The sequence below is a fragment of the Aphelocoma coerulescens genome, chromosome 8, assembly GCF_041296385.1.
Source record: "Aphelocoma coerulescens isolate FSJ_1873_10779 chromosome 8, UR_Acoe_1.0, whole genome shotgun sequence".
Classification (NCBI taxonomy): Eukaryota; Metazoa; Chordata; class Aves; order Passeriformes; family Corvidae; genus Aphelocoma; species Aphelocoma coerulescens.
Window position 1 is genome coordinate 29,848,086 of NC_091022.1, and position 27,221 is coordinate 29,875,306.

Sequence of the window (27,221 nt, forward strand, 5' to 3'; positions counted from 1 at the left end):
TCTGAATTTACAGAATCATAGAATCACAGAATGAATGAGGCTGGAAGGGACCTCAAAGCCCATCTCATTCCAACCCCTGCCACTCTTCCAGGTTGCTCCAAGCCCCATCCAAACTGGCCTTGGACACTTCCAGGGATGGAGCAGCCACAGCTTCTCTGGGCACTCTGTGCCAGGGCCTCAGCACCCTCACAGGGAGGAATTTCAACAGCCAAATATTTCTTAAAATGGACTCGTGTTCTCTTTTAGTTCAGCCTGTACATTCTTGACACTGCATGGAATTAATTTTTGCTCCAGAAAAACCCCAGCAAGGACTTGTGTTTCTAAGGCAGGAGCTGATCTTAAGTGAGAAAAATTTGCACTTTTCAATTATTTAAAATGCTGGTGGAGGTTTTTCAAGCAGTCTTCCCATGGAAGTTTGATTTGTGACCCTTGTGGGCTTTTATTTAGTTTTGATATTCTTATTTTAATCTACTGAGGTGAGAGGTGACCGTTGGGATTGCTTTGCAGGACAGTGATGCTCACTGTCTGTCACACTGGAGTACAGCCTTACTCCAGGGAAAACTTTCTTCCCGTTCATCATGGCCTGATAGCTGGATGGTGTGGAGATTGTTTGTGGAAAAGTAGTTTTGAGAATATGCATTGCTAACATAAGCTAAAATTAGATTGAGCTTTGGAGATGAAAACAAGGACTAGAGCCTGGCCCAGGTGGTAAGATCAGCCTTCTGTGTTGTCTTCTTGCTTTCTGGACCATCACCTCTCTGCAGAGAACAGTGGTAGAAACTTTTTGTAAATGATTTTTTTTGGTAGAAGAGATTTTTTTTAGGAGTTTGGAAATGTTGTGTAGCTTTTTGGAAAGCCACGTGATCTGCAGGCTTTGTCTGTGTGCTCACAGAGATCCTTGTTTTCTTCCTATGCATATAATTAACAAATATTAAATTTTAAATCTTAAATTTTAAATATTTTCAAACGGTTTATTTTAGAAAATAGAACATTTTTCAGGCAAATGTTTTTTGATAAAGTTGTTGACTTTGAAACTGCTCTGACACGGAGCAGCTGATGGGGAACAGAGACACCCTAGGTTATTGATCTGAAACTTGTGCCTCCGTGGACTCCTCATGGGGAACTTTGCTTATGATCAGGCTGTCGTGGGGGAAAGGCTCAGTTCTCCAGGCAGTAAATCAGAGAGTAGAGCTGTCTGGATGATCAGAACACTGGGTTTAAAAAATTGTCCTTTTTACCTAACTATCAGGGTTTTAATTACATTAGAATAAGGACATGACCAAGCCTGACCTCTAATACCTGCCTTTCTAAACATATTTTTATTAGAACTTGCCAGAATCGTGGGAGAAGGTTGGCTACTTCTTTGATCTTCCGGATTTCTTATCTTGGAAAGCCACAGGTGTCACTGCAAGGTATGTTAATTATAACAGTATGCTTTTGTCTCTTTTCTTATGTACATTTCTGCTTTAATTCATTCTGACTGGACCTGCTGTTATGTACATCTGTCTGTAATTCAGCCAGCCCCAAAACATCTTGAACCTATCTCCTGCCTCCATCGTGCATTCCTGAACACAGTTGTTCCTGGGAGCAGTGGAATTCACAGATACAGTATGTTGCTGCAAAATGTCATTTTGGAGCATGAATATGATTGCTGGAGTTTCTGTTAAATACACTTCCAATAAGCCTTTGAAATCTGTTTTTGTTGACAAATTTGCTGACTTTTTTGAGAATTGGAAGTGTGCACTTCTTTACCATGTGGGAGGGATCTGGTAAAAATCTTAATTCAAAATGGTCACTTCACTGTAAAACATGGCAGCTGTGCTGCTCCCCAAAAGCACCCTGGAATCCTTGCTGAGCAGTTGAACAAAACCCTCTGAGACAACCCCTTAAAAACCTGGATTAAAGTGACCAACACAGGTGAAGAGCATTTGCAGATCCTTGTGAGAAGTGAGGGACAGTATTATTTATTTCAAATCATGCCCAGTTCAGTGCAGCTCACAGTTATTTCCATAGCAGTTTGTGGAGTGGAATCTGTGCAAAATGTAGTCTCAGATGAAAGCTGGCCACAGGATAGTTTTAGTCTCTATGGAAATGACATATCTTCCCATAAGATACAGTTCTTTTTATTTGAGTGCTCTATTTCTCCCTAGTTAGCCTTCCTGATTGACAGCTATTGTTAGAGCATTATCTATTCTATATTCCTTGCATTATACAGCAGGGAAGTGCTATGATTGACTTTAAAAAGTCAAGAAGAGGGGTTGTGCAAGGACTTGCCAGATGATAATTGATAAATGGTATCTTAAATCTTCCTCCTTTGGACTTTCAGTCAGATTTTGCTGTCTAACTCTGAGTTATGAAACAGAAGAACAACTTGCACCCCACAGATCTTGCAATCTAAACAGTCCTGTCACCTGACCCAACTCTACCTTCAAGAGGATAAATCCCAGGCTCCCAGATGATATTCCAAGGTCTGCATGTTGTGAAAGGACTCAGGACTTTGATTTAGCATTAGCACCCTTTGGTCAGGGCATGAGGTGGAGGAGGCTCTGAAAAGGGAGGGCACAGTGATCCTGACAGCTCCATGGTCCTGCCTGGCTTTGGCTTCGTGTTCTTGGCTGCAACGTCCTGGGGGTGAAGCAAAAAATCTCTCTTAAAAAAATAGAGTTGCAGAGGATTATATTCAAAAGCTGAGATGCCTGAATTTAGACAGGCAAGTTAATTTCCTTAGCAATGACAATGTGATTATTCAAAATCTTTTAATTGTATTGATGAAGGTTGTAAGGGAGAAAGGAATGTTGGGAAAAGACTCTCTGGATAAAGTCTTCCCTCACACTTTGGCTGAGAGTCTTCTATTTTGAATAAAATAGCTCCTTGTTCATTGCTGTCTTTAATGTGCTCCCCAAAATTAGGCCTATTGTTTTGATTCTAGTGGATTGTCTTGTAGGGTAACAAAGGAGAAAGAAAAAGACAGGAAAAGAGGGACAAGAAGCATTTTGCTGGAATCAAACCTAATTTTTTTCCCTTTCTCTGCTTTACTCCATGCACACCCATTTTCTGAGAATTTTCTTGTAGGTTGGTGAAGTCAAGTAATTTGTCCTGCATATGCTCATAACACAAGGGAAGTGTGAATTTATCAAGTATGAGATTCTTACCTCTTACCACCCTTTCTCCCTTTGAGCACAAAGGAGTCTATTCACAGGGCAAAACACAGTGTTAGTCACTGTGAATCATACAGAACTTGGCCCTGATAAAAGAAGGATTTATTTTTAAAAAAAAATTGTTTTGGTGAGGAGGATTTTACCAAAATAAATGCAATTCCGAAGGCACTTTTATAGAAAAGACCTTGCTTCATTAAATTTTTAAGGGGCTCTCTAAAACATTTTGTATGTATTTGACATTTAGAAATTATGTAAAGTCTTTTTGCCTTCAGTGAGGTTGCTGTGCACAAAGTTGAGTAGTGTGTGAGATCAGAGTTTGACGTGTTTGAAAAAGCAGTTCTTGATGTGTGTTTCTAAGTATGAAATCCTTTGTCTTTCACCTTTAATTCTGCTGGCTTGAACTGTCTTGTTGCCAAGTATTTTTTCCAGTGGACCTATAATAAACAATAAATGTTTCTTACCTCCAGGGTGGAGGCTCAAACATCTTCTAGGATTTTTTACCTCCTGGCTTTGAAATTGCTCTGTATCTCACTGAACAACATCCACTCATCAGTTGCAAAGGATGAGTTCCAAATTGTTGATTCCCATTGTTCTTGGAAAGCTGTTGCCTGTAATGCTCCATATTTAATACAGTTATGTTTTATTATTTCTGCTTTGGGCTGGTGATTGACCATTGACTCGTCCTGAGCGATCCAGGCATGGTCATGCTGACTATTCTGCATTAAAAAAAAAGTTACTGACAGCTCTTCAGTTAAAAAATTTAAACCTGGAACTTCTCAGCTTTGCTCCCCAATGCTGCAACAATGAGTGTTGGTTTTGCCACTTGAATACTCAGTTGTCTTCTCCCAGAAGTGCAGTGGTGGAGAGGAGGAGCTGTTCTGTGACAGACTCTTAGCAGTGCTTTTCAGAGGCTCAGCACTTCTGCTCGTGGTGAGTGTGACTCACTGCTCTCCCTCCTCCATCCACAACTTCTGGTAACCTTTCCTTTATATGGTACTTTGGGTACAGCTGTCTTAATAAAATCTAAACTCCTCTCTGGTTTAGTTATAGGCTACTGTGTTATGGATGGGGAATTCTTACCAGAGATGCACATCTGTAATCTTAGTGTGTTTCTGGAGTCTTGTGAAGGATTACATTGCAGATACAAATAGGGCTGAGCTGTTGAACTGGATGGAATCCACACACAAATTTCTCCAAGGTCATATGTATTTAGACCCTAAATGCTGCTTCAGGGCCACTTCCAATCATAGGCAACTCAATCACTGCAAAATGAGCTAGTCTGTACTGGAATTTAAGATGAATTCTAACAAAAGAGAGATTAGACCTGTGAAAGAGGATTTGGAAACATAAGGAATAATGTCAGGCTGACATTATTGAGATAGAGGGTGTCCAGCACTGTGCTACAAGCCACCTCTCAAAATTACCAAAAAAGTTGGAACAAATTGAATATTTGTGCAGGATATTTTTTTCATCTTATACTCTAGATATGTTAATATCTGGGGAAGGTAATGTGCTATCTAGTAGAGACTTCATCTCAGCTATGAATTTGACCCAAACAATTTTCTTGTGAAAATACTTGTCCAGTCAGTCTTCAGCTGCTTGCCATCATGACATGGGAAAGAAAGGGTGGAACAGCTGTTTCATATACTTCACTTTTCTAAATGATCTCCTTCCAACAGATCTCAGGATCATGAGTTTCTCAGTTTTATAAGAAAGAAAATCATACTGTTTATGGTAGTGATGGACTGCAAAGAGAAAAGCAAATGCTTGTAGTTGATAAAAAGCATTTCTGGGAAGCACACAAGTAATATTTGTCTGTATCTCTGTGAGAGAGGGGGATCTCTCTTCAGTATTCAGTCTTATTTTCAAGAAGAAGATACTTGACAAACTGTTTTCTTTCATTTATGAGTTCCTTGGCCTGTGCACATTTAAGTAGCTGGCTCTTTATGTTAAGCAGTGACTGATTCCTTAAAGTTTATTTGTAACTTGTTTTGAGTTGCTTGTAATTAGGGCTTGAGATGGCTCCCTTGAACTGCTGGACTTGCAGAGAACTCCCTGGATGTTGTCAGAGTTGATGCAGAGTCCACTGGGATGAACAGGAGTAGAGTCTGGTCCCTTGTTGAATTGTAGTGAGGGAAGCTTGTAGTAGAATAATAAAGCCAGGGAGGTGCTCTAGAATCCAAGAATCTGGATTCAGATCTCTACCCTGTGATGTTCCTTGTGTGATTTGGAGAAGTGAATTAAATCTGTGTCTTTGGAGGCGTAGGGGCAGCTGAATACATTTGAGGATTTGATGTTTGTTCATCCCTGTGTTTGTTCTTCATCTGTTAAACTGATGCATCCACACACTCTTAGGAGGTTGCTTACTTTTACTGCTGTGAGGTCTCTCAGGGCTGTGTCAGTGGAGCCCTCACCAAGCATTTTACCCAGAACAGGCTGGAAACTCTGAGAAGGGAGAGGGAGTTTGGAAGAGGAGCTTATGTTTAGAGGCACTCTTGAAAAAACAAACTGGTGCGAGTTAAACGATTATCTGAAGGATGTCTGTGTCTTTTTGAAGGATTGGGCAATCCTTTCAGAGAGATGTGGTAACTGCAGCAGCACAGACACCACTTTTTGGGGCCAGCTGCCCTTCCCTTCCTTCCTAGCCCTGCCGTGACTAATGGATACCCTTTGGCTGGGATCTGGCATTTAGATTCTTGTTGATATTTTGTGCCTACTTCAAAAGATGCCCAGTCTAAAAATCAGGCCTGTCTCTGGAAAGAAGGGGCCTAGGGAATACTGCAGAAAGCTGTTGTGATTAGTGCTGAGCCCATGGGGCAGTGACAGTATCCTGAATTGCACCCGGGTGTTGTGTCCTGTTTATGACATGAAACCCAAGACTTCAGACTTGCAGACTTGTTTAGAGAAGTCTCTGGAGAAGGGAGAATTATCTTGAAAGGCTGGTTGGGAGGGGAGGGATGGTGTTTTTGTGGATTGGACAAAGTACCACGAATTTCTTGTTGTAGAGCCAAAAGCAAGTGTCCCTGTGATGGTATGTTTGCCAAATGAGAGAATTCTACTGCTATCAGGCTTTTAATAAATTCAAAACATGTTCTTTGGAGACTGGTGACACACAGACTGATCCAGAAAATAGGAAATGTGTAGCTGGAAAAGTTATCAGGACTGTGAAGGGCAGGTGCAATGTGGACCATTACTGTTAGATATTTTTTTAAAAACTTAAAAACGATATGTCCTTGAGTCTACCAAGCAATCTGAAAGAGTTCTGTGTGCTAAAGGAGAAAATTGTCAGCAGGTCTCGTTAATGTTAGCCAGGAAGCACACAGGCAAACAGGAAGCTTTAGCTATTGTTATTGTACAAGTGCCCTTTACAAAATATTAGCAAAAGAAGCTTAATGTGTTTTCCACAAGAACAGGAGCCCTTCAGAGTGTCACACTGTATCTGCCCAGCGAAGAAAAACTGCACTGTCCCCTTCCAACAACTTCGGACATACATTGAGAGGTCTGCACTGCAGAGGCTTGCATTCAGATCTTCAAATATTTACTGCTTTATTTTTTGAAGTTGTTAGGATTGTTAATTAGCTGTGACAATATCTAGCCCTTCATTTTCTATTATGTTCATTTGCTGCTACAAAAAAAAAACAAAACCAAAAAAACAAAAGCCAGCTAGGTCAGTATAGAAAGGATTGGGGGCAGTGGATGTATTCCTGGCAGTTTGCCACGGAGACACTGAACTGAGCCAACCATGAAGTCATCGTGAACTCAGGGAGTCTCACTAATCCAAGGCAATGTGTCTTAATTTGACAAAGCAAAGGCTGCTTGATAAGCAAGCCCAGCTAGAAATGCTGTGAAACGGGGGTGTTTGTTAAGTGGAGATTGTGGACAAGAAATGTGGTGATATGGAAGGAATCATCTTGGTTTCAGGTCCTTCCTCCCCCAAGCCCAAAGGCAGGCTTGGCTCCCTTCTCCCCTGCAGCTTGGGCTGTGCAGTGGCTTGATGTGAAATTTGAGAAACATATGTAGTTTTCTATTTCAGGAAAATGATCTCAGGGATTGAATGTGTGTTTTGTTGGCTGTTAAGCTCTGATCTTGCCTAGTGTGGTAGTTTGAGAGTGTGTGTGTGTGTATGTGAGTATGTGTGTGATGGTTAAAACGTTCTCCAGCACTTAAAAAACATAATAAAAAAAAATCAGAGTTCATATATTCATTGTTGTTAAAGGTCTTATTTCTTCAGTCTCAAAATGCAGTTAAACGATTATCTGAAGGATAATCCTATCTGACATCCTAAGAAGATTCCTAAAGAACTGTACTGTGTGTATCAGAAAATGTCTTTTATTTTTCCATTATAGTCATTAACATTTACTTGAGCTGAGGAGTGGTGCACACACAGTTTTCCATCGAAGCAAAGAAGCTGTGTTTAAACAACCATTTCATTGTTGGTCCTGTGCAGAAGCAATGTAGATACTAACTTCTGCAGAACACTGTAATTATTAACTTCTGTGAGGTTGAGATGACAATCTCCCCTTAATAAAGTTCATAAAGAGATGGCTGGGAGTCTGAGATTCCTCTTGCTGACATCCTCACTAACGGTGGGACTGGATAACTGTGCTTCACTGGGGCTGGGGGGGGGAGTGTTGAAGGAAGTTGTGGTATTACAGCCTTAAATTCTGAGGAAAAATGAGACAGAAACCACAGAGGAGTTTGTTGTCTTTCAGTTCTCTTGATCTCATTTTTTGTACAATCATTTCAGTTCTCTTCAGATCCAGGCTGGGTGTTCAGGGTGTTTCTTTTGCATTAGCTCCTGTGAACACCATGAGGGATCAGACCCTCATGGTACAAGGGATGTAATAAACAATCTGTCATCTCCTTTGAACTCTTCCTTATGTGAAACCCCATGGAAAGCCCCCTTGTCCCTTGTGAGATTGGGTCTCTGTTCAGCCAGAGCTGTGTAACAATTGCTTCCTTGCATAAATTTGAACCAGATAAGAAAATAGCCATGTTTATGGACTCCTGGGTCATTTACAGCCCCAGCAGTGTTTTGGTGTGCACAAATATAATGCATGTATTCACAGTAAATTCTTAAAAACCACCCCCCTGAAAACAATAACATTCCAGGGGCATTCTCATCCAGGGAAGGGAAAGAAAGCTATGTAGCATGAAGTCTGTGCATTGTGTGTGTACATACAGTGCTCAGAAGTATTAAAACTCACAGAAATTTATTATCCCATAAGGGGCTCTTTTGTCTTTCCTTCTTTTTTTTCTTTTTAAAAAAACCTCCAGACCTTTACTCCTCTGTAATACCTTGCATATGAAAGAACCTTAATAAATTCAGCCCTTAAATGTGCTCTTAAGCAAGAAAGTGGCATTGTTATTTTATAGCTGGGAAAAGAGCCATATAATTTGAAGGGTAACGTTCTTTAAGTGTTAAGCTGGGCATCCAGCTTTCTGTCTAACTTGCAGTGAGAATTAGATGTCGTATTCCATAGGCATTTTCACAGATCACACTATAAATTATTTATTCTGGACCAATTCTTCCTCCAGACTTCCCAAACAAATGCTTTTCACCACTGGAGTGTTCCTCCTCTCCCTCTCACTGTAATACATGGCTGTAACAACAGTCTTGGCCTGGAGGGCAGTTTACCTACAGGTTTGCTTTATTTTTTTTGGCTGGCTCTCTAAATCTGCTTAATGTTAGTAACTTTCACTGGGAATTCTCGGCGTGCTTTAGGATGACACTGATGGTGTCAGGGTAGATTTACATTATCTTTTTAAAGTAGCATTAGCTCGTCTAGGACTTTTTCTCTTATTTGTTTTAGAATTCATGTTCTCCAGAGAGGAGCCTTTTAACTGTGAAGTGTAAATAACCTGACAAGGAAGACTTCAAAAGAAAATGAGTCTTTGTCCATGGCAGTGATACCAAGCTTGCCAACTCCGTAACCTTTAAAACAGAGCACTTTTATGCTTGACCTGTCATCTGCCTATAAAAATAATCTTAGATCAATGATACAGTGCTTTCAAGAATGTGTCTGAAGAAAGCAGACACTTCTATGTATGTGTTCTGTCATTTCTTCATTGTGATAGACCATCTGCTGCTTAACTCTCAGTAGGATCTGGTTATTGATTCGGTGTAAGTGCCTGGCTCTGCCTTTTGCTTGCACTGAGGTGATGAACACTTTCACTGCAGCTTGCAAATTGATGCTGCCAGATAGCCAGCCCGATATTATATAAATATATAATGTGTTATATGAAATCACCAAGGGTTTGTTTTTGCCTTCCCCCATTCTTTATTCCAGTGCCATTCCATTAAGCTGTTCATTAGATGAAAGGTTGTAATTCAGTCTTCAGTAGATGAAATGTATATGTACTTATGGAATCAAAGACATTCCAAGAAAGGTTGTTTATTTTCTCACTACCTTCTTTAATTAAATGTCAATGGTAGGATTCTGACTTTCTGCCTTCAGAGAAACAGATGAAACAATAATGCTTGCAGTGTGATCCAGCAGGGATACTGGAGTTAGGCTTCTTGGTTGTTGGACACTGCATGCATAGGAAACTTAATTCTCCTGTGGACAGGAGAGTTGGAATTTCAGATTTCACCATGGCTGTTAGTTTAATTTGAAAGTGAAGGGGAAGTTCTGGAAGTTATATGTTTTATATTTTACTATTATGTAACTTCAGATAATATTTGGGTTATATATCTATTTGGTTCAGCTTGCTGACACTCAGCTTTAAACTGGAGCTGGGAATCTCAGTTAAAACCCGTGTTTGTCCACTTTGTTTTATTTCCAGTGCTCTGTCTCAGACTTGTCAGCCTGAGTTCTGAGCTTGCTGCTGTTCTGCATTGTGGATGTATCCTGGGACTCTTTCGAGAGTGGATTAGAAAGCACAGGCATTCCTCAGAGAGCCCATCGTTGTGTTCCCTGGTAGGCTGGGGCTGTCCCAGAGTCACTCCCAGAATCCATATGCCAGTGTTGGAGTAGATGAGAATTAATGGGAGGTGACCCAGCTATTGCCTTTAGTATCCATGCACAAAGAATTTTTGTCAAAGTGGGAGAGAAAGTAGACAAACTCTTCATGCTGTAGGTGGCTGGGAAGAGTTTGAGGATGTGCAGAGAGGTTTGCCTGTTATATCCAAAACTCTCCCCACCCCAAAAGCCCACTTGCATTTATCCATACATAGTACATGGAGTTAGGATGAGGGAAATAACTTCAACTTTCACTCACTGTAGTTTGAAACAGTTTTGAAACTATTTAGATACTCTCCTCTCCTTCCAATCTCATTTTCCAAGGTGAGCTTGTTCTTCTGAGGAATGAAGCTGGATCTGCACAATAAGGTGTTCTCATATTTAATTAAAACTGAAAGAGGGGGAGAACATGCCACAAAATACAAAGAAAACTCTTTTCCTGTGGTTTCCATCTTCTGAGCTTCCCTCCATGAAACTGTTTGGGAGTTTCTGATGCTGGTTTGTCATTGTATATAAAATACCTCAAACAGACTCCTTGGAGAAAAAGAATCACTGTGATGTAATTTTACTTTCAGGAAAGAAATTGAGTGTTCTTCCTGGCTTCATGGAAAAACTAGGTGTGGTGTTGTCCTGAATTCCTTTTACACAGCATCTGTCCATGATGTTAGTACCCATAATGCTTTCATCTCCCTATGAAGAAGGGAAAACAGGGACTGTGTAAGAGCATGATACACTGTTGGCACCTGTTCTTCATATCCATCCCATCCCGTGCCATTCTTGCCCTCTGTTCCACCCCCAAGCTCTGTGGGCACGTGTGCAGTCTGGATTTAGTCTCCTTCACGAATGGCTTCTTTCATGTGCCATCTTGGGGCATGCTGCCCATGAGATAAATATAGATATATAAATAGATATATAAAATTTGAGTATGTATCACAAAGACGAGTTCTTCAGTGCTCACCATCCCTCATGCTGTTGCCCCAGTAGCACCAGGTGTAAATCTTAACAGGGAGGCTCTGCAGAAGGGTTCCAGTTTGTTTAAGACTTTCTGGGTTTGTATATTTTGTCCTGTAGCAGCTCTTCATTCTGTGTATAAGGACAGTTCATAAACAGATGTTGAATCTCAACATGGTGCCTGCTATTTCCTGCTATTTCTGACCTGCCTGGAACCACACAGACAATCCTTACTCACCCCAGTTAGCTCCACTGGTAATCTACCCAAGTACATTTCCTGCTCTTTCTTTTTCAGGTTCTCTCTTTAAATGTGGATCAAAGGAAACTTATACCTACTAAAATGTTAAGAGATTTCTGATTGCCCAGCCTATCAAGAGACGTATTAATTAATTAAAGTAGGTGCTCATTTGCTTTGGCACAAACAGAGAAAGGAGGAGGTAGAATATAAAGAATGATGTCAAAACTAGCACAAATTAACCTTGTGACTGTGTTACCTGCTGTGCTGATGGAAATCACTTCGGGCTGATTCAGGCTTCATCCACTATCTCATTTGCTTGTTGGTTTATCTGAAAGGGCCTCTATTTGTGTGTATGTGCATAAAATAGGGACTACAGTTTTACCTCATTAAATGTGAAACTCTGCTTGGAGGAATATTGCTCAAGAAAACCACATCAGGCCAAGGTTTTGAAAATGCAGACTGGTTTAGAGAATGCATTTTAATATATTGAAGCCTCGAGCCATCTACCTCTGCTCCTCAGAGCTCTACCTGAAAACTTTCAGGGCTGAATAATTTAAGGTTTGGGATTTTTTTTTTTTATTCTTTCTGCAAGAAATACTAGTCTGATGTTTTATTTTCTTAAAGTCTGAACTCCACATAACTTTTTTTCAGAACTGTTTATCCTCACTCCAGACATGAACCTTGGAAAGGTGGCAGAAAAAACAAACAGCTGCTGTGTTTTTGGGCAGTCTGCATTCCTTTAAACTCTCTGAGATCAGACTTGTGCTGAGATTTTCAAATTATTTGTCCTAGGGCTTAACCACTTTCACTCCTGCTTAAAAGTCAGTGAATTTGCCATACTGGTGCTTGTGAGAGCTGTCATGCAGAGCCTTAATGATTCAAGAACTATGAATATATGATGTGTTCTTAGGGCTTTTTATTATTGTTTCATTCAAACTTCACCTACCTCCCTAATCATCTTTCCATTTTTGGACTCCGGTTCTTTTTTTAACTTAGGCACATTGCTGAAGATATTCTAGGGAACTTTGTTTTCATTTTAATTTTGGGGATAAATTTGATACATATAAAAATGTTATTAATGGACCAAGGTGGAGGTAGTAAAAAAGGCTGCCACATTCCCAAGGCCCTGAGTCAGAAATTATCTGCTCAGGTTTGGATTTCCTTCACAAGTGGGAGACAGGAAGAAGAGCCACCGGTCCTATGGCAGCATTTTGTGCCCTCTTTATGAGATCTCCAAAATATGTTCTGTGAAGCTGGTGGATGAGTCAGGACAAGCCAGGCTTGTGTGGTAAAAGAGCATTCAATGGTTTGGGCCCTCCTGTGGATTTTCCTGCAAGATGTGGAGATGCTACTTCTACTTGTGCCTTTTAAGTAGCCTAAATCCCAAGTGTGTCTTGCAGTGCCTTTCCAGTTCCTGGAACTTCCCTGAGTGCAGAGATTGGTTGTACCAGCTCACTATTCTTGTGAGGTGGGTGTGTTTACTAGCAACTGGAATGGACAAACAAAGCAGTCAGGCCAGCTCTGAAGGGCTTTTCAGTTAACTGTGCTCATTCTTGTCTTTGGGCCCTTTTCCAGCAAAGCACTTAGGCACGTGCTTAAAGTTAAAGCCTGTGCTTAAGTGCTCTGCTGGTCTGGGTCCTTTATTTGCTGTCCAAGCATGTTGGTATGAACAGGCTGTTGGTTGTAGGAATGTTTGAGGAACTGTTCTTCTTACACTGCTCATTTTCCTTCTCTGAACCTTTTGGCCACCTATGGCCCAGAAGATTTAATTTGTCCTTTCAGTATGACACAGAGAACGGTTTGAAAATGGTGTTTGAAAACCATTTGAAAACCTCTAGCAGGTTATTGATTAATTGGCACTGATTATGAAGAAACAGTGTATTTGGAAAAATCAAGGTCAGTCCAACCAGAGGAGTTTTCATCTAATGTTTTGCTGGCAGCATTTGTCATACGACAAAAGCATCTTCAGACTGTTCAAGTACTATGGATTCGGTATCCAGAAAATTCTCCTTAAGTAACTGCTGTCTTTTAGGTGGCACTTGTTATTTTTTGATCTGTATGCAGATTTGTTTATTTATTTCTTTCTGGTTTTCACTGCTGCAGTCCAGAGTTGCCTATCTTTGATTTCTGCAGGCCAGCAAGTCTTGTGCTGTCGCTCCTCATCATTCCCACACCATCCATGGCAAGTCAGGACAGGAGAACTGAGTTAAATTCAGACCTTGGGAATTCTCTCTGGGTCTTGCAGCAGTGAAAGCTGGCCTTTCACCTCTAGGGCCATTTTTGGACACCAGGGAGTTGATTTTCTTTGTGCTTTTCTTTGTGAGGGTGCAAACTGCTTTGCAGCAATGAAAATGGCAGAATGTGCAGCCTGATATTGCTGACCTAAGTGTGGAGGTAGCAAGGAAAATCCATATGGGATAAGCCAAGCACAATCCTGCAGTTGCTTATGCAGACACGTGACTTACAGAAATGCCCCAGCTGACGTCAGAGACACTTTTTGTTCAGGTCAAGTTACTCACACCCACGTCTCTTTAGGACCAAGCTCATAAATAAATAGTTTACAAAATGGCCTTTAGAAATTTAATTCTTTATTTCTCTCAAATAAAAATGCAGAGGCTCTCTGTGAACAGTGATCTTTTTAATTCCATCATTTAATTTGGTAAAACGCAAATGTGGAAATTCTTTTTGGTTTTTGTTTCATTAGAAACATATAAACCATTAAAGAGGGAATAAAGCATTCCTTTTTTAAGGCATCTAACACAGAGATTTTGAATTGACTTTTAGTCCATTCTTCTCTGTACTTGCAGCATTTGTGAGTGTATTTTCTGCAAGCAGTGCAGTGTAATTCAAGTTCCAAGAAAGGGAAAGACAAATATTTTAGTGTTGTTAGGGCCGCATGAAAGGGTTCATTAGAGTTTAGAGCAGTGGTAAACTCCACCCTGCTGGTTCAGCCTCACCTTTCCCAGTGCTCAGTGTGAGACAAGCTCAGGCAGTACCTGGGAGGCTGAGCTCTGGCTCTGAGAGCGCTGGGGATGTGCATTCCCAGGTGAAGTTGTTTTTAAGATTTAAATGAATATAAAAACCAATCATGTTCACCTTCCTTGTGTAACAGGCTAAAGCATTTGAAATTTAGAGGAGCTTTATTTTATCTGAAAATAAAGATTAACAGCTTTCTTTTAGCCACTCTCCCACGAGCCCATGGGTTGGTTGTTAGAACAGGTCAAATGAAGTTTATTTAGTGCAGTCCCTTCTCTTTGGCAGTGGCAGCAGAGATGCTTTCAGAGGAAACAAAGGGAGAGAGGAATCCTAGAACTGACAACATGTTAGCATCCTTCTGGGGACAGTGCTTTGAAACCATGCTCAGTTAATGAGCTTGTATTCCTTTATGTTATTTCTCTCTGTTATTGTGCCTGGAAACAGTCTAGGTATCCATGTAATGTAGCCTCTTTTTTTGTTTTTCTTTTATTTTCTCTTGGTCCCAGCAGTACCTTTTTTCTTTGAATGTCTTTATTGCTGCATTCTGAGGAATAATGACACCTGATTTATCTACTCTGTAGCATTCCTTATTTTCTGCATTGATCTCCATTCCTCTCCCTGCTGATGTAAAGAAGCTGAAATGGTTTTTTCATTCTTATTTTATGGAAATTTATGTGTTCATTTACTCACTTCTGTTACCTGTTTCAGAACTCCTTGGTGGGGTTTTCTTTGGCTGGTTGTTGAAATCCCGCAGCTGTCCAAATACTACTGTTGATGCCTTGGCTTTTTGAGATTTGCTTAAAAAATTACCCTCTTTTTTAGATAAATACAATTACAAAGGGCTGTAAATGCAAACCATTATTATTATTAATTAAAGATGCTCTAGAAATAGATGCACTGCTGCTGTCATTTAAAATATTAAAATACAAGCATACTGTACATATATGATGTATGTGAAATGAGCCATCTTGCTTTTCCTTTGATTTAAATCACCTTAAAATCTAACAAAACATGTTTTCAAAAATTGATACTAATGACTAAACTTTGACTGAATATTTAAAGTATTTAGGAATAACTTTATGATTTTAAGAGTTTACGCTGACTGACCTGATTTTTGTGGTGGGAGGTACCAACACAGCTCATTGCCTGAGTAGGAATCTGTAGTGTGCATCTTTGATTCAGGTGCCTGTGGCAGCTGTATCCTGTCGTCCAGAGTTAAGACTTGAAGGTGGTTTTCCTGAATAAAGGAGGGTTCAATATTCGAGTTTAGCATGTGAAAGGGGATCAGCCTCCATCAAAATGCAGTTATTAAGACTTTCTTTTATTGCAGTACTCTTGGCAATTTCCCTGCTTCTGTTCTGGTTTCACTTAGGCTTTGTCTGGCCACAAGTGCATGACAGCCGAGGTTCCAGTTCAGCACAGTCTGACTAAGCTGGTAAAAACTCCCATTAACCCCACTGACAGCTCTTCAGGACTTTATACTCACACATGTGTTCAAGTACTGTGCTAAATTAGACTATCAACAGTTTGATGTTAGGAATATATACATTATTTACTCATGAATTAGTAAAATGTGTCTTCATAGCGAACGTGTGAAGAGATTTCCTGACTTAACAGTTCTCTCTCTCAAAATGCCACGGGTAGGGCTGTCAGGGTGGGGTTTTTTCACACCACTCTAATTCTACTCAATTATATGAAGACAGCAGAAACCACATAATGAAGTGTAGCCCTGATCCTGTGGAGATTTGTGTTCCTGGTCGGTGTCTGGAGTGTCAGTGTGCACATGGTGCTGGCCAGGCAGCACCCTCAGCATCTGCCACCCTTCCCAAACTGCTGGAAGAGCCAAAGACTCCCCAGGTCCTTCTGCTCCCATGTGCATGTCCTGTGTTTGCTTTTCACCCAGAGGGATGATACAGGGTCATGAAGCAATAACTGCAATCTTCCTGTAGCCTGCCCATGTTATTCCCTGTGGAATAAGGAAGTCTGGAATAGTGCAGTGGCCGTGTGTCCGTGGCAGGGGCAGTGACTGGGGCTGGCAGATGTGCTGGGTGATGCACATGTGGATGTGCAGCCATTGTTGTACTGGGAGAAGCTGATGCTGCTGACAGGAATAATCTCACTCCATCCAAAGCCACGCAGAGGGGAGGGAGCTGAGACCCAACTTCCTTTTTCTCTGTGACTTGTAGCCTTTGCTTAATTTCTTCACCAGCTTCCTTGAGTGTTTGGTGAAGCTTTGAGCTGTGGTAAATTTGCTCAAGCTCAGACTTCCAGAGAAAGCTGTTCACTGGCTCTGTGTACCAATACTTCCAGTTTTAATTGTGTCATATTTTTAACTGCCAGAAGGTAACAGGAGAAAATGTGTTTTTTAAATACAAGCTCTTAATTGAAATAAAGATTTGACTTCCTATTGCAGAGTGGTTTGCTTGAAATACTGAGCTTGAAAGAATATATTTTTGTGATTAAATTGAACTGAAACATTGCTGATGTTGCAGAAGGCAGGAGGAATGTCCCAAGGCTGCTGGACTGCAGTGGCTGGAGACGTGGGCTCTACTTCCAGTTTTGCTTTTCATTTCCTTTGCCATTTTTGAATAATGTTTTTTTTTATAACCTCTCCTCCATTTATTAAGCTTATAAAATTTAAAACAGTGGTTGCTTAAAACAGTGATTCAATTTTATATATGCACACTTTTTGTTCCTCTCATATTTAAAGATTTATGCTATAGTTGTCCATAGAAAGATTTTTAACACGTTCAGCATCAGTGTCTAATGGTGTCTTTCTGTTTGGGTCTCAGTCTCTAGACTAAGCCTCTGGAGTTCAGGATTCAGTTCAGGGGTCTGAATGAAGTTTACTCTTTGACCCTCAGCCAAATCCCTCAATTTTGTTTGCCTCTGTTTGCCATCTTTTAAGGGAATGGATTAAGATTTCCAGCCCCACATGCTATGTCTGATTTGTCTAGACAATACATTTTTTTGTCTAGGACTGTGTCTCATTATGAGTTTTTCAACAATGCTGAAGACAATGGGCTTGAATCTTGGTTGGGTGTCTGTAACATAATACAGAATGAAATTAATAAAAAACTCAGCAATCTGCTGACTCTTGGCCTCCCCTTGCCTCATGACATGGTGAGGCATATGTGGGTGGATAAAATGGTCTTATTTTATACTTTCTGGTCCAACTCAACGTGTTTAACTTAAGTGCATCCACTGAAATTATGAGATGCACACAAGGGATTAATGACTTGATAAATTGCACTTCAGGTGGGTGGTTCCCTCCAGGTTTGGTGACATAAATTCTAGGAAAACTGAATTCAAGACTTTTAAGTCTTCCCATTTTTTGATAGCCTGTTTCTAAATAGAAACACATTTCTAAAAAGAACTGGACTCTGTTACAAATAGTAGAAGAAAAATAATCTCATTGTGGTCAGTGTGATTCACCTTCTGTTGGATGACTTTTTTGACATTTGCAGTGTTTGATGCATTTATTTGTATTTTTAAAGGACAGGTTTAAATAGATTACAGCAGACACAAACAGGCACATTCTCCCAATCCAAGGTAAATATCTCCATGTGTACACACATACAAACATGTGTGTGTAGTTATGAAAAAATAAAACAAGCCAGTTTCCTTACCATACTTATGTATCAAATGCACACTTCCATGTCTCTAACAAGATGTGCAAAAATTAAATTTTAAGGAACCTCATCCAACAAGTATTTTCTTTAAGTGAATTAATCCTTAGAGTCTGAGTGTCACAAAAGGGGTTTTCCCAATAATCTCTCACTAAGTTTGAGATTTATCTGTGTAATATAACGTCAGACTCACACCTCCTTTGGAATACAAGAAACATCTACACTCTGCATTTCTCAAGAGACTTCTGTGCTTATTGTGGTGGTAATTGGAGGTCACTCTTCGCTCTGGTTGGGTGGTCAGAAGGTTGATGCCAGAGTTTAAAGCACTTCATTGCTTTGAAACCTTGTGCTGCTATGTAGGCTTTGAAAATGATCCTATTGTTCTTATTTTTTTCCTTTCAAAGTGGCACCCAGAGTTTAAATATAACATGGAATCTCGTCAGGGAGTGGCTGTATTCAGAGGAGATTATTATAGATGTGGGTGTAGAAAATTGCAAATGTGAATTGTATTTTTCATACAATAAAATCTGTCCCTTTAAGTAAGCAAGACTTGCTTAGAAAATCCTGTGATTTAAAAAGCCAGCCAAAACCCTCTGTTATAGCATGAACACCAAATACTAGAGCAAGGTTTGAGTTAATTAATACTTTCTTCCCTTTACAGAAAGAGTTTTAACTTTTTGATTTGCTGATTGAAAGACTTGGTTTCCTGCTCACTGCTTGTTGCTGGGGGCTGAGTGACTTCCACACACATACAGGGTGGTGTGAGCTCAGGGGAATCACAGCTCCTACACCCTGTATCCCAACAAAAGACCTAAAAGTCCTGTCTGGATGAGTTTGGAAATCTTGGTGTAATGCCTACGCCTGTTGGTGAGAGTTTTGATGGATCCCAGTCCCCCAGGGGCTCTTGATGTAGCTGCCATTCCCTAAGGGCCTCTCTCTCACCTAAAAGAGAGTGTTGCTCTTTCATGGGCTCTGCTGTGGCAGGGAGATTTATGGCAGGGGGAGGGAGACCTGGCTTATATTTTTAAATAAAAGCTGTGCCACCAATCCAGTGAGAATTCTGACTTTCCACATGTGAGGCCAGCAGAGCTGCTGACTACAAGTTCACAGATTTTTAACCCCAAATTTAGTCTTGTTCGTTGGGAAGGAGTTTGGTAGGACTCTGCAAGTTCCTTGAGTCAGCAGTGTTCAGGAAAAAATGGGGGGGATAGTATATCATTAAACCTATGTTTTAACCACAGCTTTGAAAGAAAAGCTGTGAAATCTTCACACCATATGTAGTACTTTGATATGATTTATTTTGTAGCAACAAAAAAAACCCCCAAACTCGAAAGGGTTTGGAAAGGTATTATATAGCCAAATATCAGTATCATCGTTAGCTTCAAGTATGCAGCTTGTAGGTCATGGGCTGTTCACTGCCTTTTGGGTTGGTGGCTTTGTGAATTGGTGTCTTCAACCAAACGTGCACACTTATGGGAAAGAGGAATCTTTTCTACTAAATCCGTTTTGTTTAAAACTGAAGAGGAATTTTCTCATGCTCAGTTTTCCTCATGGTGAGGAAAAAGAAAAAAATCCAAGTGATTTTTTGAACATTAACTTTTAAAGTTTGAGATGTGGAGTTTAATCCTATTTCCCCTGTGAAATATGACAAAATTGCCACTAACCTTAGTGTGAACAAATACTGGCCTTTCAGCATGATATTGGATCATCCTTATTTGTATTAATATTTTTTTCTCTGCAGCTTTAGTGAAGATTTCAAAGTGGGGGGAAAGCTTTGCTTCTGCTGTGATTTTTAACTTCCTTCAAAAAATCTAAATGGCAGCCAGACTACTTATAATTATTTATGATGAATTGAAGTGTTATCCAGAGCATAGGAAGACTGAAGCTGGTAGACCTGCTAACAGGTCTACCAGCTGATTACAGTCATTTCCTTGCTACCTTTATTGAATAGGTTTAAGTCCTCAGACATGCAAAGACTGAAAGTGGAGGCCCATGAGTGCAACTGGAATGTGTCTGCTACTTGTCCCAAACAGGCTTCCCCACCTGTCTTCTTTGTTTGGCCTGTTGAATGTTTTGTTGGAAGAAGAAAACCCTTTTCAGGCAAGAGTCAAATTGCAGGGCTCGATGAGACAATGGGTTTGGGCAGGCAGGAATTTCATAGGCTTTGGGTCAAAGGCAATAATCACAATAATGTGTTGTAAATGTTAGGAACTTGGGATTTGCATGGCTGGGTGGCTGGAACAGCCCCTGACAGGTTTTGCTGTGTGTACCTGCAATTAAGGAGCTGTTGAAGAGGTGAAAGGAGGGGAGTGCAGGCAGCTGGTGTGAACTGAGGCACACCCAGGCACTCTCACCCTGAACTTTCCAACCAACCTGCCCCAGAGATGGGCTGAGGGACAGCAGGGGCAGCTCTTCCTACACCACCCTGAGCCCAACCCACTGCCCTGGTTCCTTTCAGCAAATGCTCAACAGGGGCAGCATCTCATACACTTCATATATTTCAAGACTGAATGGTCAGATGTCACTTTTCTTCTCCTCTTTCTTGAGAAGTATTCCCTTAGGACAAATTTTCCCTATTTCCCCCCAGCAGCCAAATACACCAAGCAGGCAGAGGTATTTTTCCTAAATGCCAGTGGTGGATGTGGATCCAATAATCTGGTTCTGTTTCAAAGGCCATGGATTAATGGATATGGCATTACCATAACAGAGCAGAGAATAATTACATGTTTCCTATTGCTCTGTGATCACCTCCACTGTATTTTAGGCTCTTGCAGCACCCATGCCCAGTTCTGTTCTTGGATGCTGGGAGTATGTGTGCTGGGTATTAAATTTTTTTTTGCCTGGAACATTTTTGCACAAACCGCAGCCAGATCTGTGACTGTGTTAGAGCTGTAAATTGCTCAGTTTTGTGAAAAGCCTTGAGACTGTGGGGTGCATAATTTGGGAGGACATTGGCAGCCTGGTGCAGATGTCAATATGTGGAGTGTGGAGACATTCACTTGAGCAGAAACTACGCCCCCATTTACAATTTGAATTCAAAATCTGTTTTAAATTTAAAGTTTGCACAACAAAAGAAAAAGCATTTGATGTTGGGACAGTCACACTCCATTGTTTCAGGTCTCCTTCTTGCGTTCACAACGTCATAAAACTTTCTTAGCTTTTGATTCTTTGTAGCTTTAAATAAATCTGCCCAACAGACCACAGAGAGTTACTTTATCCTACTGCACGCTATTCCTTTTGGGATCTAACTGTACCCTTTCCTTGCTTCTGTAGGATTTAGCTTTGGCACAGCCCTCAGCAGGTGCACCTGGCTTCAGTTCAGTGATCCAGTGATTGAACTGCTACACTGTTAATGATGACTACAAAATTAATTAAGTTCATGAGTTTAGGTTAATTTCTGAGCAGTTGGGATGAATGAAGCAGATCCTTTTGCTTTGGAATTGAGAACAAAGCTGCCATTCACCTCAGGATGCCCCAGCCAGTGGTTCTCTGCCTTTCAGGCTGATGACTGACTCATTCTCCAGGCTAACTAATCTTGTACCAACCCTCTGGAATGGAAGGCCATGTAGAAATGCCTTATGAGGTCACTTTTCGGGAAAAAATGTTTCTTTTAGTAACTTTTAGCTGATAGGACTTACCTATCAACCTATACTCAAAATAGGGATGACTTCCACAAGACAGCTGCAGTTAAGGAGTAACCCCAGGAGTATTTTCATAGCAGGTGCTCTCCCAGGCAGGGCAGGATCTCTGCAGAACTGGGAATCATGCCCATGCTTGCTTTATCCCTTTTGGAGCGTGGGAGATGTGCCAACAAAGAAAGGGCCAAAGTGTGAAGCTCTGGTGATTCTTAAATAGTTGTGGAGAAGTTTTTTGGGACTTCTATATTTTAGCTACATTTTTCTGCAGATAACTTAGAGCGTGCAGTAATTCCCATTTTCAGTGAATGTATCTGATTTACTTCTCTCCAAGAAGTACAACAGAGTGAGAGAATATACTCAGAATGGGTGGATAATGTGGGAAGAGCCATGGAGAAGCAAACTTTGATCACCTGAGTGATCACAAGTCCAGTTGCCCCAGATCCTTTTGCAGGTTAGTTGCTTCCAGATGGCATTTTGGGAATTACAAGTGCATGTTCACAGGTTCTCTGTGTTTTTAAGACTGAGATTCTGGTCATGAAGGACTTCAGCACATCGAGTCAGTCTTTAGCAAGAAACTTGTAAGAACTCTAAACATAATAATTTTCCTGTTGAAAATCTGGTTTAAATAAAATAAAGATTTTCCATGCATGACGGTTGGGGTTTTTTTTCAGTAGGAATATTCTGAGCATAACGTGTTGTTCTGAACAGAGAAAGGAAATCTTTCATTTCATTGTGCTGGGAATATGCTTGAGGAAAAGAGTCTCCAAACTCATGGCGTTTCAGCCTGGCTAAACAGGGCTCATGCTGCTGAGGGGTTCCATGCTGTGGCTCCTCAAATCCTGTGTTGGGTTAGGCAGCTGGGAGAGGACTGTTGCCTCTGGGATTGCCTGTTCTCTGCACCTTTGAACCCAGCTGATCCTGGGAGTAAAGTAAGAGGAACATTTGCTTCAACCCTTCCAGTTCATCCAGCTTCAGCTAGCACAAGTCTGGTGTTTATGGCCAAATAATTGAGGCGATGCTGCCAAACAGGGAGAATGAAATATACCACAGCAGATACCAGTACTGTTTCTGTTTAATGTCTGCCCTTCATCTCCTCAAACTTAGGAGTTCTGTGAAATATAAAATTTTCTCATAGTTGAGGCTTTCTTCATAGGTATAAAGATTTGGTTCCTCAGGTGGTTCTTCAGCATAGTGTCTTTCTGGATAGAGTTTTCCTAAGTTAAAAGTTGTGCTATCCCTTTTTCATGGCAATTCTCTGGAGGAGAATTTCTGAGTGATTTCCTATAATTTAGTATATATTTAAAAAACCCCAAAAAACCATAATATATGTAATATACATCGATACCATTGGCTTCAGCAGTGACAAGCCATGAATGAACTCTCTCTACGTGTGCATAGAGCTCCCTAGGACATACAAAGTGAGCACCTCATCAGGTAAGGGGCAGGGGTCTGAGTTCAACCCATCCAGGTGCTTTTGAAGCATGTGGTGATGCTAATCCATCATGGCCATCACAAAGAAATCCTTTCCTCTTGAACTGTTATCTAGGAGAGCAGAATGCCTTTCTGCAGTGTAACACTTTTTCTTTGGTATTAAGGAGTTGTATAAAGCCATATTGTTCATTAAACACCTACTTTTTGAGAGGCAGCAAGCATGGAAGGAGGAGATTGAATCCCAGAGAAGTGTATATGCTCAGACTATGTTTAAAAGAAGCCTTTTGAGTTTCTTGCTGTGCCCATGAAAATCAAAACCTGCCAACATGATGATTTAGTGTTTTAGCTCAGATCTAAGGTTGGTTTTCATACCAGAACCTTCCCCTTAGAAGATCTGCCAGTCAATTCATTTGGGAAGAGTTGTCCTTCCCAGCTCCTTTTCCATACTGTGTTAAAAATTCAACCAAAACTCCTCTGTTTATCCTTGTTCTGTAAGCACTTTGCGTTTATAAACCTACAGGGTCTGTTCAGTCCACCCAGATCCTGCCAGAGAGCTCCGATCTGCTGGAATTCTGTGGATGGCAGGGGTGGGTGTGTCCCCATCCACAGCGATTCCCTGGGCCTGTGTGTGTGCTCTGGTGTGTGGGACAACAGGCTGCTGTTTCAAACATGCTCTTTGGAGCATTTTTCAGGGTGTGGCATTAGTTCTGAGCTTCAGTCTAATTAGAAAAAGACATATTTGGTTCTGATGATAATTTGTTATGATTTGGTGTTTCCCATATTTGGGAAAACTTGATGCATTATTGTTTCTCTCTTTATGTCTAAATTTTTCCTAAAGTGATGAAATGCTTTTTATTTCAAATACCCTGTCTTTATTTTTCCTTTTAATTAGAGTTTTGAACTGATTTAGGGAAAATGTTTATTTTTTCCCAGTATTTTCTTCAGCCTAGAATTTATTTATTCACCCAGTTTTTGTCAAAGGTCCTAATTAGATTTCTGTGTCTGGCTTTTAAATCCTTGGAAATTGGAATTTATTCTATCAACATTGTCCTTGCTGTAGTTACAGGTCATGTGCTCTTTCTGTTTTCAAACCAGACACTGAGTTGTGATTGTGTGATCTATTCTTAAACTATTAAGAGGAAAAAAAAAAGGGGATGGGGATGTCAGAACTGTTTTAAGAGTAGTCCTGAAACAATCTCGTAATTTATTTACTGTTTTTATTTAGAGGGATATAAATAGTTAACTAATGTCTTGTTTTTCCCCAAAATATGCAATGTTAATTATTCTCTTGTAGCAAAGAGCAACCAACACACCTTTACAGCCAGTGGGATGTGACTGACCATCACCTGTCCTCTGGCTGTAAAAATGTGGTCACTCCAGTAGAACAGGATGGAAGGAAATGTAAAGCATTTAAAATACACATTTCTGTCCCAGATGAGAAAGTGGAAGTTCAGAGAGTCCATGTAATCATCCCATCTTCTGCTCAGTGTCACATAAGAGAATGTTGCTTCTTGTTATAAACCCCCAAAACATGGAATATGAATCCCAGATAGTTTTCCAGGTCTGTGGAAAGGCTCTTCATGTTCTTGTTTGCCTTTACTCTGTTTGCAGTATCAGTGTCTATAAACTCTAACTTTGATTTGGCAGATAGGAAATAAAAATAGCTTTTCTTTTTCTTTTCCAAGCCAGGTTTGATGGGGCTTGGAGCAACCTGGGCTAATGGAAGGTGTCCCTGCCCATGGGGTAGGGGGTTGGAACAAGATGAGCTTTAAGGCCCCTTCCAGCCCAACCCATTCTGTGATTCATATTTCAGTCCCTGGGTAGTTGACTTGGAGGAAAGGGAAGATTTCCTTTTACTCCAAAAAATAATTTTTGCAGAGAGAAATTTTATTTGGGTTTTACTTATGCAAAACTGCAAGAAAAAGTCAAATGCTTCAGTAAAATTGAGTTGGCTTTGAAGATACACATTCAAATTGTACCATCCTAATAAAGAGAATATGTCTGTGTAAGCTCACCTTGGCTAAACATGAGTCACAAATAAGCTGTCTTGTAAAACATCAAAGAAAATCCACCTCTGAGCAGGGTTTCTCTTTGAGAACAGTTAGGATGTTGTGTTTCCCTGAGATGCATCTGAGCTGTCTTGCACTTGCTGGCACTGTGGTGTTCCCAGGACTATGCAGAGCTGCAGTTTGCAGTGGTATTTAGCATTCTTAATGCCTTGTAGTTGACTGACTTTTCCAGCACAGTTTAATACTGATCTTCTGAGATGATTCTTAGTGTTCAGACAGAAAGCAGTCTATGTAATACTAAATCATCAGGAACACAGTTCATATTTTGGGGAGGAATGAGGTTGGGGATGTTGATAAAAACCATTGTGTGTGTTAGGACAGACTTTCCTGCAAGTGCTCTTGTCCTCTGTGTATGTTCTGCTCCTGCCTGTGCCCTGTGGTGCTGTCCTGGCACAGCAGAGTTTAACATCAGCTTCTCTGGAATGAGATTTGTGCATGTGACCCCATCATCCAGACCTCCTGGAAACTGTAATTCAGTTGTAACAGAAGTAATAATACAACGTTTTCCTAAGGACAAACTGTGTGCAAAGCAGCCATTTAGCCTGGAAAGGCAGCACTCTGAGCTGCCTGCTAGAGAGCTGTTGTGTTCCTGCCCTCCTCTCCCCCAGGCACATGCACAGCCTGTTATTTGACTGATTTATGCAGTGAAGTGGCCAGACCAGGAGTTGTTTCAGCAGAGAAGAATCTTAAACACAAGGTCCTTTTAAGGTCCTCAAGACGTGCACTCCAAACAGTAACCAGATTTTTTTTAATGTGAGCATTCTGCTGGAGTTTTTGACCAGTGGAGAGGAGATCCTTTTGCTTGTTTCTAGTCACAGGTTTAAACCCAAATGTGTTCATTTGCCTGACTCTGTGCCTATATTGTCTCTTTTCTAGGTCCCTCTGTACAGTAGTGTGCAAGTGGACATACACGTCAGATAGAGGTTGGGATGACAGTTTCTGGAAAATGATTGGTTTGGAAGATTTGGTGAAGGATAAGTATGAAAAAATAGGTATATCAGGGTGGTTTTTAATATATTCATATTAGTAAAAAGCTTTATGTGTATATATAAAAGATATAAATATATATATAGAGAGAAATGGGGCTTGGAGCATCCTGGTCTAGTGAAAGGTGTCCCTGCCCATGCCAGGGGGTTGGAATGAGATGAGTTTTAAGGTCCCTCCCAACCCAACCCATTCTCTGATTCTATGAATAAAAGATACATACATATATAAAGATATTTTGCTGTATTATTGTGAATGTCAGCAGCTTCAAATAGGTTGCTGAGATGGCTGGATGCCCATAGGGAACAGACTTCCTTTACTCTGCATTAGTGAGAAACTGTGTTTAAATTTTTCATCTCCTGCCCTTCAGAAAGGCCTGGAAGGCCTTTCTGTACTGCTCAGTCTCAACAAGAAGGGAGTAAAAAGGAGCCCCAGCAACTGATGACATGAAGGACACACTCAATATGGGTATATTGGATGGCAGGCTACAAAAAAAAGCTACAATATAGTAATTTATAGCTGTTACTGATAGCATGATTTGTGACCTGTACCAATCTCCCTTACAGTCATTTTCAAAAAAAGTGCTACTTCTGCTTGTTGTTCTCTTATACATTTTTTTTCACTTTCAGAGCCCAAGTTTAATTAGAATAGTAGCCTTTCTAATAGCAGTTCCTACAGCAGATATTCATTAAAAGTCCATAACATTAATATACCAGAAAATTTCCAGGATAACTTTATTAGACTTTCCCTGTTAAGTTAATGGACTTTTAATGGATGTCCTAAGCAGACATGTCATTAACGAGAATATTACCAGACATGAATTAAAATATGCTCATTCATCAAAGTTAATTATCTGAAATTTCCTTTGATTTTTTTTTTTTTAAATGTCAAGCACTTTGAACAAGTTTGTACAGCAGTTTAAATGCAGCAACATGAAATGGAAATGGGGGAAGAATTGTAGTGAAAAGAAATGTAATGAAATCTATAAACTTTTTTGATCATCACATAATCTGCTATCAGTCATTTTTGGGTTATCAGAAAATAGTACTTGAAAGCTTCCTTGAATAGACTTCAGCTTTTCCCCTGCAAATGAAACTGCTTATGCAGAGGTACAAAACCTACCAGGAGAATGAGGCTTTCAGCTTCCTGAGGTTTTGGGTTGAATACAGTTCTTACAACATCTGT

General features: G+C 40.4%; 1 protein-coding gene across 4 annotated transcripts in view; it reads left to right on the plus strand.

Annotated features, from left to right (window-relative positions):
• The window catches only part of FGGY (FGGY carbohydrate kinase domain containing), a 129,227-nt gene that overhangs the window by 23,157 nt on the left and 78,849 nt on the right, over positions 1-27,221 (plus strand). For all 4 annotated transcript variants that reach the window (XM_069023541.1, XM_069023539.1, XM_069023540.1 and 1 more), the window contains 2 exons: positions 1,327-1,412; positions 25,929-26,044. In XM_069023541.1, coding sequence (XP_068879642.1) covers positions 1,327-1,412; positions 25,929-26,044 — 202 coding nt within the window. The remainder of the gene's footprint in view (positions 1-1,326; positions 1,413-25,928; positions 26,045-27,221) is intronic.